Genomic DNA, 15,366 nt, shown 5'->3' on the forward strand with positions numbered 1-15,366 from the left:
AAAACAACCTAATGCAACACTACTCCGGGAATTACACTACTAACAAGAAAAAAATGCACAGTGTTTTTCTCAAAGGACTGCAGGACAGGGGCAGGATTCTTACTATAAGCTCTAGTCCACAAACATCTGCATTATGGACATACATTCTCTGTCCTAACACTGAAACCTTTTAGCTCTCCTTGCAGTATCAAGGATGGGAGGACTTATGTCCTACCTCCCTCATGCTAGGCAGCTGGGAATACTACCTCACTTGCAAAGACAGGTTTTGGGAAGAACACAGGTAATCATCTGCTAAAGATAATTTGAGAAGGCCCCTTACTACACCCAGAGGAGGAGAGCTCTATATCTTATGGGGAAAATGACTGCTACCAGAATTGCAGATGATAGTAGCAAGTTTTAGAAGCTTGAATTATAGTACTTCATAGTCCCAAGAACCATAAAGATCTAGTTCCTCTGTATGTGAAACAATATACACACACATGGTGGGTAAAAAGACCAAGTCTCTTCAACTGAGGAATGAAGGAAAGAAACAAGTTTGACAAATGCTGAAGTAGTCTTGACTGAGCCCAAGACAATAACTATGCACTTATGAAAGCACCAACTCTCAACACCATTGCTGACTCTCACAAATTTGGACTCACAGAGTTTTTGCTGTAGTTTTACCCCCATAAAAGGGTCTTTTATAAACTGATGTTTGACCAAAACTGTGTATCAAAGTACCTCACCTGCATTATTTTTACTTTGTAATTGGAAAACCAGCCAGCAGAGGGGGCACAAGTTAATAAAATCTACACTTTGTATGAGGTGATCCAATAAAAAGGAGATAAAACATGTGAGGCATGCTTTCCTTGAACGCTATCTCAAAATATTCAGGAAACAAGTAAATACTTCTCTAAAACTGTGTATACATGAAAATCCCTAAATGATGGTACCAGTACAAATAAGAAGCAATCAATTACTGAACCCTAACGTCTTGATCTAACTGTACGTTTAATCCAGCAGTTCATGGGTTCTGACACCAGGGATAGCACATACTATATACTCTCCCTTTCTTGCTGCCAATTGCCCATCTTTTGGAAGACTCATCCACAAACATTCAACTGTATTACACACACACTCCTTTTTGTTTTGAAGTTAAAAAACAGTATTCTACCTCCTATTACTTTATCTTCTGGAGAAGATCTTAAAAGAAGAGCTTTAGGAAAGTCTACTAGAACTTATCAAGATCTAAACTCATGCTTCCATTAAATCACCATCTTTACCCAAGGAAACAGTAAACACTGTTTAAGCAATCATTATTTCTCCTGCACTCATTCACACTCCAAAAGTCGGGGTATTAATGTAATGATTTTGTATTAAGGATGGCTACCAAAAAGGTCCTTTCCTCCATGACATGAGGAGATTCCAAAATTTAAATTTAGATATGTACAGCTGTCCTTCCCTATAGGCTACAGCAAGGTTGCTATACACAAAGCAATTTTTCATGTCCTAGACAGCTCTTTACTTAACTATGTTACAAATACCTAAGAGTTACTACAATGCCCAAGACATGCACTGATCAGCTTCGTATTCAGGATGTCCTGCGGAGGATAAGAAGGCAGTTATGTGGTTTTTGCTTCATCCCTTACTAGTACTACAGATTAGCAGTAGATAAAATTATTTCTGCACATGCAGCTAGGACACTGATTTGGTGGTACAACCGAAGCCGCCTGTATTTCAGGCAACTGGAACAAGTAAGTTGCAGGTTTAAACAAAAAAGAAACTTAGCAAAAGCTTTTCAAAGCAGAAGACTACTGAAAGAGCAGACATTGCCCAAAGCCAAGCCAGAAATCAAACTCCCTGCCACACCAGTTGCAGAATATAAGAACGGAGCAACCTATGACTGAAAAATCACACCATGTCTGTAACACAGACCATGTAAATTCTATTTATGAAAAGGAAAGTTAAGGTATTCAGGAAAATAAATGGGATAGAAAAGTAATTTGTTCATCAGTATTTTGCTCCTAAGCATTTTTTTAAATATTAAAAAAAAAAACACAAAAAGCATTTACAGCTTCAATCAACTATTGAAGCTCTAAACATGTCATCTTATATTCATCCTGCCCAGTCTGAAAGCCCTACAAAGAATCCAAGATTCAGTTAGATATTACTTGTATAATTAAAAATACTACAGAGACAGAACAATGATCTGAATTGCAAAAGGCACCAAACTTTGTCCAAAAAACGAAAATCACAGAAATATATTCAAGCACATCAGATGCTTGCTGATATAGAACACAGACTTGCAAGCCTGAGCTTGCAAGTTTGTTTTCTATAGGCAATGATTTCATTGCATATCCATCTTGAAATGTGCAGCAAAAAAAATTGTCTGTGCTTAGTATCATTTTTATAGATGCTTGTAACCACACATTCTGGGTTTCCAAGTCTGGCACTGAATGTACTGCTTAAAAAACTATTTAATTGTGCAACTTTAGTCATATTGGAATTCTAGTCAGAAACAAGAAAAAAAAACACCAAACCAAAACAACAAAAAAGCAACACAAAGCAGCCTGGAGTCTCAATGCAAGAAATCATTATTTTTGAGTGCAAAACCTCCATATCAAATAGTGCACATGTGAAAACAGACGGGATGTGTGTCAAGAAAGCATTTGTAGACTACATTCATAATGAACAATAAAGGAATGATGAATACATAGTAGGATTTACTAAGACAAACTTAAAACATCAAGATACACTGATGTCTTCATGTGCTTGAATCACAGTTCCCAACATTACTAAGTCACTGAGTTTCAAAAATACCAGTTTAAAAGGTTTGTCCTGTTTCTTTCATCTAGGAGCAAATTTAATTGAGTTCTAAATAACGTATTATATAAGTGATAACTTCTTGATTAACTTCTAAGTGCTCCAATTTAGATGAGGTCCTTGGTAAGTTTCAAAAACAATTCAGTCCTTGAATCTTTCACAACCCTGACATCCTTACAAAGAAAAAACAACAAAGTTCATACATAGAATGGACTCCATACATATCGAATTCCAGCAAGTGAAGAAAACATTTGAAACACATAGCACTGATGTGACAGATACATGATAATCCCCAAAAGGAAAGAATTTTAACTTGTCCTTACATTAATTAAAATACATAAACAGCAAAGCAACCGTGATCACAACTTTCACCTTAAGTGAATAGAAATTGTCACTTAAAAACAGATGCAACTTATCAGTTAGTTACAAATTATTAAATGAATCACTACTGGAATCATCTGAAATTGGATAAATCAACCAACAAATCCTGGTGGTTTCCAAAGTTATTTGACTGAATACAGCAAATGCAACCTCCTAAAAACAGGTTAGATTTAGCTTAAAAGAAAAAAAAGCTAAAATATACATCCACACCAAACAGGACTTTAAAGTCAACCCCAAAGAATCTGGGTTTAAAGATGATTTTGGTCATATTTCCTAAAAATATTTCTGAATGTTTTATTCCAAAAATAACTGACCTTGTCAAACCTTGGATCAAGTCCCTAATTACTGCAGCCTTTCTGCTTCACAGCAATGACTTTACATAGCTGGTCCTGGCTCAGTCAGTGCAATTCACAGTGCAAAGCTAGGCCTCTGTTCTCCCTATAACTAGAAGGGTAATGAATGTCACAGTTGCCAGCAAGCTGATTTGGGAGAACACAAAAACCAAACAAGCAAATAAACAATGAGGGGGAAAGACAAAGAGTGAGTTGTATACAAAATTCTCCCCACCTTTTTAGGGGTTATCAATCCAGAGTACTGACAAGCTGACTGAAAGTAGCTTACTGACTCATGAACATAGGCCAATTCTTCTGAATAACATCCGGAGACTTCCCCACAACTCCCTTCCAGAGTTTATTACCACTACATCAGGAGCAACTTGGCTGTTTTAAAACAGATTTTGAACCACCACAGTTCACAGTCCAGCTTATTAAGGATCTGAATCGATCACTGACTTATTTCACTACATGAAGTCATACAACTTGAAGCAAGTTTGGCACAATGATCACAGGAAGCCTTAAGTTCAGGATCAGAGTAGGCAGCTAGGCTGAATGTGTCTTACATATAGATGCATACAGTCAAGTCAGCATCCTGGGATTCAAACCTGTGGGTGCATAATGGTGGAAGAAAACAGTGGCCTCTTTACTCTCATTCTGTATGCTGAGCATACAAAAAAAAAATGCCAGTGCTCTAAACTGATTTCAATGATAAATATTCAGGATTTGTTCAATGTAACTTTTTGGCTCAAGGAGATGTTGACAAAATGCACAATGCATTTAGGTAATTTATCCTCATATATTATTGTTAGACAAAATCAGATTAACATCCTGCTCTCCACAAGCAATAGCAGCTAAATGTAGATAGAAAATAAAAGAAACAAACCACTATAAATTACGGAAATGGAAGTGGCTACACCAAGCAGTCACCAAGTGCGATTATACAGGTAAAAGTTTCCTGGCAAAGTCAACAAGACAGTAAGCATTATCTTCAATGTGTATGCCCCTAAATCACTCTCATTTACATGGCAGTTCCTGCTAGGTCAGTCTTCTAAAAGACCTCCAATGTTAGAACCATGGAACTATGCTAGACATAATTAACACTTACTTACCCACTATTCTAGGTATCTACCACTACAGTGCTGCAAGATCCACACTTACCACCCATATTAGAATAACTAGAGTAGGACAAGATTTCTTCTCATACAACCAGAAGTCTTGCCTACTTGATGCTCCAGTCTGAGTCATTCAAGGTTCTTGACTAAGGCTGGTGTCGTAACTTGCACCCATCAACTTCTTTAACCATCTATTTTAATTCAGCTGTAGGCATTAACCTAGTTTCCCCACTGGAAAAAATTAGGCTTAAATCTATAGTGGACTGTAGATTTATGTGAGGTAGAGCAAATCAATTAACTGAGGCTGGGACACTACCTCTAGAATGAAAAAAACAGGTGCTTAGATAACAGATACTTGATTTCTCCTTAACATTAAGACTGAAATTGCCTATGCAATGTATTTTTGAAAAATCTAGTTGATCAGGGGCCAACTGTATGGTACCAAAGCGATTATTTTTGTTTCCTTTTTTTTTAAAAAAAAAATTATACAGGCAATAATAAATAACCTGAAATCATCTTTGTAGTCAATATACAGAATATACATAGTAAAAAATATGCTGGTACATATAAAATACTTCATGAATGTGTGATATTCTTTGTAGGCATCACAGGATCACCAGAAATCTCTTATGGCTCACAGGCTAGTCCACTTCAAAAAATCAAGGATCTTTCAATACATATGGAAGATTTACCCTAAATACACATATAAACATTAACTCCTATCTGCAGTATCAGTTTCTCTTTGAATGAGTGAAACTGGCCTACACTTTTGACAATTAAAATCAGCACCGTAACCACACAATGCAAACTGGATGTTTGACAAGAGTTCTGTATTAGCTAGATATTAGCACTCAAATGAGATTAAATTCCAAACTGTTGCATAAACAAGAGATGAAACCAACCTGAAAAAAGGGACAGACAATACAATGTTGAGTAACACAACAGGAAGTGGAAATATTAATATGTTCTTTAAGTGGGAGATGCACATACGAGGATATTCTATGAACTAGAAGACTTGCTATGCTGTTAAACATACAGAATGAACTACAAGAAAAAAAAGCAACAGCAGGCAAGACTCTCAAGCAAGACAATCATAGTTTCAACTGAGGCTCAGCCGAATTAAAATTCAGGCACATATACAAATATGTTCTTCCCTTCAAACATCAGAGAAATAGACTGTCTACAACAGAAACCCAAGACTGGATGTAACTATTCAGTAAGAAAAGTAAAAATTAGCCTAAAGAAAATAACTATAGCAATGGAGATACTGGGGGGGGAGGGGGGGGGGGGGGGCAGGGCGATAAAAAAAATACTTGGGCTTCACAAGATAACCAACTCCTGGCTCTTCATGTATTTGCTTTGCCTCCCTGAGAACTGACTGTGTTGATGCAGATACAGTTCAAAAAGACAAGAATACTGCAACTATGGAACACATACCTTTAAGCACTCAAATAAAGCTAATATACCTAAGGACTCTATAATGACCTGAAGCAACTAAACTGTTCCAGATACAAAGTCAAACCAAGGGATAAAATTGTGGCACTCCTAACTGTCCTCAGCCTTTCTCTGATGACTTTTAGCAAATCCAAGAGTATCAGTCAGAAACAGACATCTCTATAATTTGCTTAAGCTTTGGCAGCATGACTGTGCTCACCTGACCCCTAAAATCAAAGCCACAAGGAACATGTTACAGGGCCGCCCCTTCCAAATCAATTTTATTGAAATACTGAGCACTTTAAGATTCAAAGTAGTCAAAGATTATTTGATATTCAGAACATGACAAAGTATCTTACTTCTTTCTGCTAATTCTAATAATTTTCATTGGAAAAAATCAAGTACCTTTTGTAAGCTTGTTTTAACTTTTTAATTCTTCTTTCAAAAAATGCTAAATTAGAAGTAGACAAGTGATTTTATGAACACTCAAGTCTGATGTGACTGAGACTTTCAATGAACTTTGTTGCGCTGGGAAAGCTGAAAGGCATGCAGTTGCACTTCATAACATGAAAAAACACTTGCAGCAATGCCTGCCATAGCTTTCATTAAAGGATACTATAAAACAAAGCTAACTAAAATCCCAACATTTTAAGAGTAGACAAGATGGTGTGTTTAAATGTTACAGCCTAAAAAGTATAAATTGGAAGCAATATGCTTGATTTCGTCATGTAGGAGGTGAGAAAGACTGACTTTCACCAGCACTTCACATACAGATCTTTGACATTAACAGGCGTATAGGTTTACATGAAAACCATTCCTATTCTACAGAAAACAGGAGACTATAAGAAATCCTCCTATTTCTGCCATTACCATGCTTAAACTTGCTGCTTTCCACTGTCTTAAATTCTCACATTTGGTTTTGTTGGAGAAGGGCAGGGGGAAGATAATAGGAGAGCTACTCAAGAAGAGCAAACCCCTGCCTCTACCAGCAAAAGAAGCAAACTCCCTGTGCAACTGTGCCAGCATGACAAAGCAGGAAATGCTAACCTAAACTTTGGTTCCAAATTTGGATGCACACTCAACAGAGGCCATTCCAGTGCAATGCTTATGACCTCAGAATGCCAAGACAAAAGTCATGCTCAAAGGATTTTGACTTTTGAAAGCAAGGAAATCCAGCAGCAAGTCTCAAAAAAACAATGGAAAAATGAAATTGCTCAACAGTTTAAAGAAAGCAGAACGTATCACCGCAAAAGCATAACATGTGCAAAGTTAGGGAACAACATTTCATATGTATGATTGTTAGGGGTTTTTTTTAAGCTCAGCAGATCTTACACACATGTAAGCACATAAGCAAGGAGTAAGTCTGCAAGGTGTTACTTAAAAACAAAGCTCCTGTGTGCCTGCAAGCCCTATTAAGACTTGGTCTCCTAGGTATACTATTTACATATATTTGGAATACTACAGTACTTAAGCACTCATGGGAAAGCATGCTGATGTTTACTGACCAACACTAATATGCTCATTGTGTGAACATACCAGCAATACTGCTACTGTAGTTACAAATGGGTCTAACCATATATTCAGAGAGAATTATAAAGTAGCAATTACACTAAGATTGTACTGTTTGATGGTCACACACAGTATGAATAAAACACTTGGAAAAAAAAAACCCAAACCAAAACAAAAAACTGTGGCAATGTCATTATACGCAGGACACCTTCCAATTTCCAGGTCAGAAATAGGTCTTTCCAAACCTTAGCATATTTTTCAGTTCCTAAAATATTCTTAATTGGTTGAATTCCATTTGGGTTTTAGTTTGTCTCAAAATGCCTTAATTATGCTTTTGTATGTATATGAAACAGTGCAGAAAAACAAGCTTTCACCAAAACTGCACACAGTCTGTCAAGTCATCAAAACAGTGTTTCTTGTATTAGTCCAGATCCAGAGAGGACCTTATTCCTTGCTGTGAATGAAAAAACCTATCCCAAGTCCACTTGGATTACAGAAACATTACAGTCTGTTTCTCTGTTTCAAAGCAACTAATTTAGCATGTCCTTTTGTTTAAAAGTCAAACTCATCTCTAAGCCAGTTTTACCATATCAATAATTATGATGCTGAAGAATATGTGCAAGATACTCTAGTGAGATAAAAAGCTCATAAAAAGCTTATGTTATTGAACAGTGCTGTTTCTAGCTGTGACACTAAAATGAAATTTCAGCCTGAAAAATTCTGGAAAAATAGCTTGATATATCAACTGAACCACTTTGAAATCTGCTCAGGTAAGTACATTTTATCCTTCCAAAACCTCATTCTATCCAATACTGCTGAAAAAAAAAAAAAAATAGACCCTCATTGCACAAATAACAAAAGGCAAGGTGAAATACATGGGGCATCAGAGAATCAAGAGCTTTAGTAATTTTAAGCATGCATCAGATTCAAGTTTTGAGAGTGTTGTGTTGATGCTTTGCATGCATCAAAACAACACTGATATATATTTGCCGACCTTAGATTCACAGCTCAGTCTTAGAAACTTCACTACAAACAGCAAATAACTCAAGTACATAGATGGCCCAATTCAACCACTTGTTTACACTTTTACTGTACTATAAAAATAGCTGTTTTATGTTTCCATAGAAAGACATTATTAGTATCTAACCTTTCCGTCCACTGTAACACATTTGCCTCACTCAAAAATATTTAATTAAATTGTGACTACACATGTGCTGCTGAACAAACCATAGCTGCAAGATTTAAGAGTGTATTCCAAGAGGACAGAAAATCTGCTAGTAAAAGGCTTGGTATTTCAGACTAACTGAAACAATGGGGAAGCTGAACTGGGGAAAAGTCAATCAGCCAAGTGCAAACTGGGCTAATGAAGTACAATGGTTGGGGTTTTTTTTTTGTCATATGACAGTGAGCTCTTGCTGAATTTAATGTGTTTAAATTGCTTTTTTCCTGAAGACATCCAAATCCTGTATTTTTAACTAAGCTTTCTTTAAAAACGCAGAAAGCAAAGAGCACCACTATTTTTAGCAAACGCTATAACCTCACACCCTATGTGAAGGTTCATTCTTCTGCTACCATAACAAGCACAAAGCATACTACAGGTGAAAAAGCCTATAACTATTGCTGGACTCAAGTATTATAATACAGAATTTACCCGAAAGTGCTGCAAAAATTAAAGGAACAGTCACCTTAAAATATGTGCACTTTCCAAAATCTTTTGCTGCCAAAAAATCTTTCATAAAAACATGGATCTAATGACCTTACGGTCAACAAAGGGTTTATAAAACCATACCATAGCATTAGTATCAGAAAAAACTTCAAAGTCTTCCAGGTTCTTGACAACTTAAATGTGTTGACAGTATCTCTTTAAGAGCTGAATGTGAGATACTGTGATCAGCTAATACAGCTGTACACTTGGTAACTCAATCTTCATGAACAACTGAGTCAGTGCTTATTTACTAAAAAAGCAGTATGATAAAGACTCATATTAAAAATCCAAACATTAATGTTGCAAGAAAAGATGAAGCAGGAGATTTTCCTCACTTTCAGAATGACAGTTCAGCCATCACTCTTGTGCAGGAAGTCAGCTGATGAAGAACTCTGGTCTACTTTGAAAGAAATCAAGTATAGTGAGTCACGCTGCCATTTAAACAAACAGTTCATACTCGGCTGGGGGACAACACACAATGCTTGTGTCTCTATGTTCTGTGACATAACCACACAATCTCATCAAGCTCGGATCATGTCTTATCATTAGTACATATAATAAAATCCTCTTTTTACAGTTTCTACATAGGAAACAATTGGACCTTAGCAAATATCTTAAAAGTTTGTCAATACAACAAAAAACAATCATGATAGTCAAAAGATGTTAAGCCAGAGAAATTTTCCAGAGAAAAGCTTAAGAAAAGTTAGGATTTATTACTACTTTATATAATACTACAACTAAGATCATCTAAACATTGTCTTTTTGTAAAATTATCTTCTCCCACTCCAATACAACCACTCTTCAAATGCGTCTGCTGTATTTTAGCTAACTACTATTTTATGGTCCTAACATTTGTAGCTGCTTTAAAAAAAAAAAAGTGAATAACCCCTTTATGTTCTGAGTGAAAAATATTTCAAATGCAACTGAGCATTCTAGTCACTGTCATTATTTTTAAGTTTCTTACAGCATGTTCTTTTAAATACCCATTTATATTGAGCAAATTTGAGGTAGCAGACATGAACAACAGCAAGTTGACAAGATAATGTGACATATGCTCAAAGGCCAATGTGAACTTGAGGAAAGTTAACTGCTCTGGATCTCATCCTGCCAGCACCAAAGGAACATTTAAGTGCTCCAGAATTTGATCTGGTTTACAAAAAAATGCTACTTTGATTAGTACAGCCAAAATGGCGCCTGTGACTTCAGCAGCAGATGACCTGGCATTTGCAATATATTCATCTATTTTTGAAGATGCTAAAAAAAGAGTTAAAAATCCTATTTAGTCACCTGACAGCACATGTGAACACCTCTTCAACAGCCAGTTCCACATGTGGAATAGAGCAAAAAACATGCAATAGGCAAGGATGGGTTCAAGCCCAGGCTGAGACTTGTAACCAAAAGATCAGACAAAATCATTGCTCCACAGACAAAAGAGCAGCTATCTGCAGTAATAAACACTGCCAGTGAGTCAAAACAGTATGACAACTCAACTGCCCACTTGATTGAGTAGCTGAGCACAGCTGGTTCACTTGGAGGAAATTATATGACATGGGTTTAATTAGAATATTGTAATTATCAGTAGCAATGGGAAAGAGCAAGTATTTTATGTGTGCCTACAGTGGTATGTGTTCAACAAAGCTTTGTATAGCTCATGTAACCAAACAAAACCATCAGAAAATGGGAAAGATTAGCACACAGATGTAAAAGAGGACAGCAGATGGTAACAGAAAAAAAAAACAAGAAAATAAAACACAACCATGTGTGGAACTAGCTTTTCTTTTTCTTCCCTAAAGTTTCATCACTAAACTGGCATTTTAAAAACATTTAGGCTCACTTGATCACCTGGTGGCAAAGCCATACAATGCAACATGAGACACGGAAATTTCCTTCCCAAACAAACACGGTGTTATCACACAAACTGACTGGTTTGGAAACAAGAGGAGGGAGGAAGGGGACTTATTTTCAAAATCCTATTCCCATGTTAAATACCAGGAGCAGTAACACATCCTCAAATAGTAGAGGAAGCATTACATAAGAACAAGCAAAACTGGGAAATTTAAGTTATTACATCCCATGTGAAAAATACACTATATACTTTGCCCAATACTAATAATGTTCCTTATAAAAAAATCCAGGGTTTGACCCAGTGCCAGGAAGAACTGGATACACTTCCTAAAACATGTTTCACCTACAGTTTCAGTCTTTTAGCAACTCATACTACTGAGCAAGAGAATGCTGGCCCACCCCTCAAATGAAGTTCTGCTTATAAAGGGAAAGCTGCAATATAGACACTAGAAAAGCACAGCTTCTCAAGACTGATACAACAGGCAGGTTTATACAAATATATGAAAAGCTGCAATAAACTCATTGGAAAGAAAAGGTTTTGAAAATGTTGTGCTCTATTCTGTACTTTTGGACATGCCATGTTGTTAGACAAATGGCTCATCTCCCACACTGTATACAGCAGTGTATAGAGAAAGCAAAGTTTTCACTACCCCACCACGCTCACCAGCTATGGATCTGAAACACAGTCTTCATACAAAGAAAAGACAAAGAGAATGTCAACTTGGGAGCTATGCCACAGTTTGCAAACTGAAGAATAACTTAAGTTTTGAAAAAGGAAGCTGGGTATCGAACTATAGCCAGCAACTGCATTTCTTCCAACTGTGAGTTCTGCTTACTTTTGAAGAAGCCCCCATACTGAGTATTTCATGAAGATGCCACTTAGGAAAACTACCTATTTTCTCTAGGAAGTCTGTGTTTTACAATTTTCCACCTATTAATAGTCAACCTACCTGCCCATAGTTGTCTATGCCAGTTACTAATCTATTTAAGTTTAATAAGTCAAAAGCTGTCCTTAGGGACTGGCCAAGAGTTGTGAGTCCTTCAGCCTGAAGGTTTTTCAGTTCATTCATAAACGTTGCATGGTTTTCCTTCCAGCCAGCCTGAAAAGAGAAATGTGAGAAGACTTATTCTCCAGACCCGAGCTTCGCTTTCCTGTGAGGCTACAATGTACCATCCTTGTCACATGCAGCTCATTACAAATGCTAACAAACCACCTTAAAAGTTATTAATAACATTCAGTGTTGCTCCATAAGGACTGGAAAGATTTACTTCTCTTAGATCCCCCCACCTATCCAACTAAGGTAGGTTTTGTATTGTTCCACAGGACAAATCTCGGCGAAGTCACAGATGCACAACCCTCACACCTATTCACACCGCTCTCGCACATCCTTTCCTAGATGGAAGCCAAACTGCGGGGCGAGCCGACCTCCAACAGGTTCACCGTCCTGTGTCATGCGGGCCCCCCGCCCCTTCCTCCCTCCCCCCCCACCCTCACGCGGTACGTCGGTCCGCCCCCCGCCCCGGCACGGGCTGAGGGAAGTGCCGTCCCCTTCCGAGTCCAGACTCTTCGGGCTGAAGTTGCTGCTTCCCCAGATCGCCCCTTCCAAGCTGAACTCTCCTTGGAGTTGCTGTCACTTCTCCCAACTTGAATAAATATCCCCCACAGTTCATTGCTGCTCTCACACACCACACAGGGAAAAACCGTCGGCCATGTTGATGTCAGCGCTGCCGCCGCCGCCACGGGAGCCCGTGTGTGCCGCGCTGTCCCGGACAGCCGGCAGCATGGGCGACGCGATCGGGCGGGGGGGGAGGGGGGGGGGGAGAGAACGCTTGCAGAGGACCGCGGCGGCGCGGAGGGGCCGGAAGGAAGCCGGGGGGAGCAGCGAGGGGGTGGGGAGGAGTGAGCGGGGGTTACCTTGATAGCGTAGGGAGGCTCCTCGAAAGTGACCAGCATGTACCTGTCTCCCCGGCTGGCCGGGTCCCGAGCTCGGAGCTGCGGCGCGGGGGACAAAGCAGAGGGTGAGCCGAGTGGCGGCGGCGCCGCCGGAGCCCCTCGGCTCGGCCCGGCCCTCCCGTCCCTGCCTGCCCGCACAACACACGCACGCACTCCCGCCCGCCCTCGCCCCGCGCCCCCGGCCCAGACAGCCCCCCGCGCCCTGCCTCCCCCTCCCCTCCCCGCGCAGTCACTCTCGCTCTCTCTCGCCTCCTCTCACAAGGCAGAGCCGGTACCTTCATGAAAGTCTCTACAGCGCCTTTGGCTATGTCCAGATAGGTGGTGCCCAGATGGGTGCGCTGGTTCATGGAGGCGGACGTGTCTATCAGGAAGAGTAAGATGGGCATAGTGCGGAGGGGCCGGCGGCCGGGCGGCTACATGGACAGCGGGCGGGGGGCTGAAGGGAGAACCGCGGGGCGGGGTGGGAAGGAGGGGAGAAGAGAAGAAGACGGGGACAGGAGAGGAGTAAGTGGCTGTGAGTGCTGTGCACGGGCAAGGGCGCGTCCCCGCTGCCCCTCTGCCGAGGCGGGGGGGAAGGGGGGACAGCCCTGCCTGCCCTGCCCTCCTTTGTGTGAGGGGCCTGCTCAGCCCGACACAGGCTGGTTTATGAAGGGAGAGGCGGATAGGGCTGCGCTGCTGCTAGCCTTCCCCCCACACCACCTTCCTCCACCGCCGCCCGCCCCCCCCTCCCCCTGTTGATGTTACTCAGAAGTTTCGGGCGGAGCAGCAGCAACCCCACCGCCCCGGCACTTTCTGTCTCTGACTGAGGCGCTTCCTCGCTCTCCGCCCGCTTTTAAAGCAGCCTGGGCAGGTCGGGGCCCGCCTCTGAAGGACACGTCCCGCCGCCACGTGACCACGTCTGGGCCCCGCCATAGGGCTCCCGGTAAACCGCCTCATTAGCATATTCAAGCGACCGGGGGAGGGCGGGGCTCGGTAGCTGGAGCGGCTGAGGGAAGTGGGCGGTGGCAGAGTTCTGCCGCCGCGCAGGCGCAGTGGCGGGCGGGGAGCCCAGTTGAGGTGGGGGCAGGCCTGTTTGTCGGGCGGCAGCTTTCGGGCGGGGAGGAGGGAGTTTAGCTGTTGCGCAGGGGCTCTGCGGCGCCGCGGCCCATGGTGGCAGCGCCCTGCTCGAGTCGCCTGCTTTGGGGCGCGGCGGCGCTTGGGGAGAGAGCGGGGGAGGCCCCGGGGGAGCGCGGCTCCCCACGCGGCTGCTGAGGCCGTGACTCCGGCGCGGGCGGTGTGTCCCCGCTGGGAGCGGGCGGTGAGTCACGGGGGGATGGAGGAAGGGGGGGACCGGGCGCCGCGGCTCTTCTTGAGGCTGCGGGAAGGTGCCCAGCCCGCGGGGAGCCCCCGCCTGCTCTGGCCGATCCTGTCCTCTCCTCCGGCGTTCCTCCTTCCTCTTTTCGGGGGCCTGTACGGCGCTCAGGGGCCAACGCAGACCCTCAGGCTAGAGGGGACGGCCAGGGCAGCCTGAAACCCGCTGGATCAAGGCGGGCAGCATTTGCAGTATCCACTGGGTTTAGGACGTGGAAAAGTGTTTCGTTATCATTTAATGGTGAATTCCCAGCCCAGCCTTTCACTCGATGCTTAGGGAAAAAGAAAAGCAAAAATAAAGTAAAAGGAAAAACAAAGTACTGGCTAGCCCTAGCTGTGACCTTTTCCCCTGCACACAGCCAGAGATTAACACTAATGTTTCTTTGATACATGTTACGTGAGGGCACTCCAAATATACTTCCTATAAATCGTGTCATCGGGGAATGTTTCCAACCAATTAATGACGAAGATTTCTGCTGTTTATTTGGTGGTTTGGGTTGTTCTTTCCCCAGCAGTTGAGTCTGCTGTTTCTGCTCTCATAGCCTTGGAGCAGTAACTCTGGAGCCATTTCTTAGCATAATCTGTTCAGTAGATTGCTCTGCTTCCTATCTGGCTGATATTTTTTTTTTTCCTGATCCAGCCGATATGTGCCCACAGCCACTGCTTTAGAAGGTATGAAGCCATTTGTGCTCCTTCCTTCTCTCAAGGTAAAATTGGCAGTGTCCTGGTTTGATTCATCTTGTTATCCAGGCAAGATTTCTGTCTTGTCAGGCAAGAGCTGGTTTGGGCTTTTTTTTTTTTTTTCTTTTTTTTTTTTGGCTAATGAATGATTAGCATTTAGTCTCTAGGAAGAGGGAGGGATAGAATCCTGTTTCCATTACAGATTGGTATGCATTCTCCTGTCTGTGAGCAGCTTATTTTGGCTTTCCTGTCAGCACT

At 41.5% G+C, this 15,366-nt stretch overlaps 1 protein-coding gene across 5 annotated transcripts in view; it reads right to left on the minus strand.

Moving 5' to 3' along the window:
• Positions 1 to 13,936, minus strand: part of INTS6 (integrator complex subunit 6) — a 49,502-nt gene extending 35,566 nt beyond the window's left edge. For 3 of the 5 annotated variants that reach the window (XM_061457404.1, XM_061457405.1, XM_061457403.1), the window contains exons 1-3: positions 13,353 to 13,894; positions 13,039 to 13,116; positions 12,074 to 12,223 (exon numbers count right to left, since the gene is read on the minus strand). In XM_061457404.1, the coding sequence (XP_061313388.1) occupies positions 12,074 to 12,223; positions 13,039 to 13,116; positions 13,353 to 13,463 (339 nt within the window). In that variant the 5' untranslated portion in view covers positions 13,464 to 13,894. Of the gene's footprint in view, positions 1 to 12,073; positions 12,224 to 13,038; positions 13,117 to 13,352 lie in introns of all 5 variants that reach the window. The other 2 variants (XM_061457402.1, XM_061457401.1) reach the window with 2 other exon arrangements.
• Between the last annotated feature and the right edge of the window lie 1,430 nt (positions 13,937 to 15,366).

Source organism: Pezoporus flaviventris, unplaced genomic scaffold (assembly GCF_033815535.1).
Source record: "Pezoporus flaviventris isolate CSIRO_AGI_PZ_B2104156 unplaced genomic scaffold, CSIRO_AGI_Pfla_v1 ptg000025l, whole genome shotgun sequence".
In the NCBI taxonomy this organism is placed as follows: domain Eukaryota; kingdom Metazoa; phylum Chordata; class Aves; order Psittaciformes; family Psittacidae; genus Pezoporus; species Pezoporus flaviventris.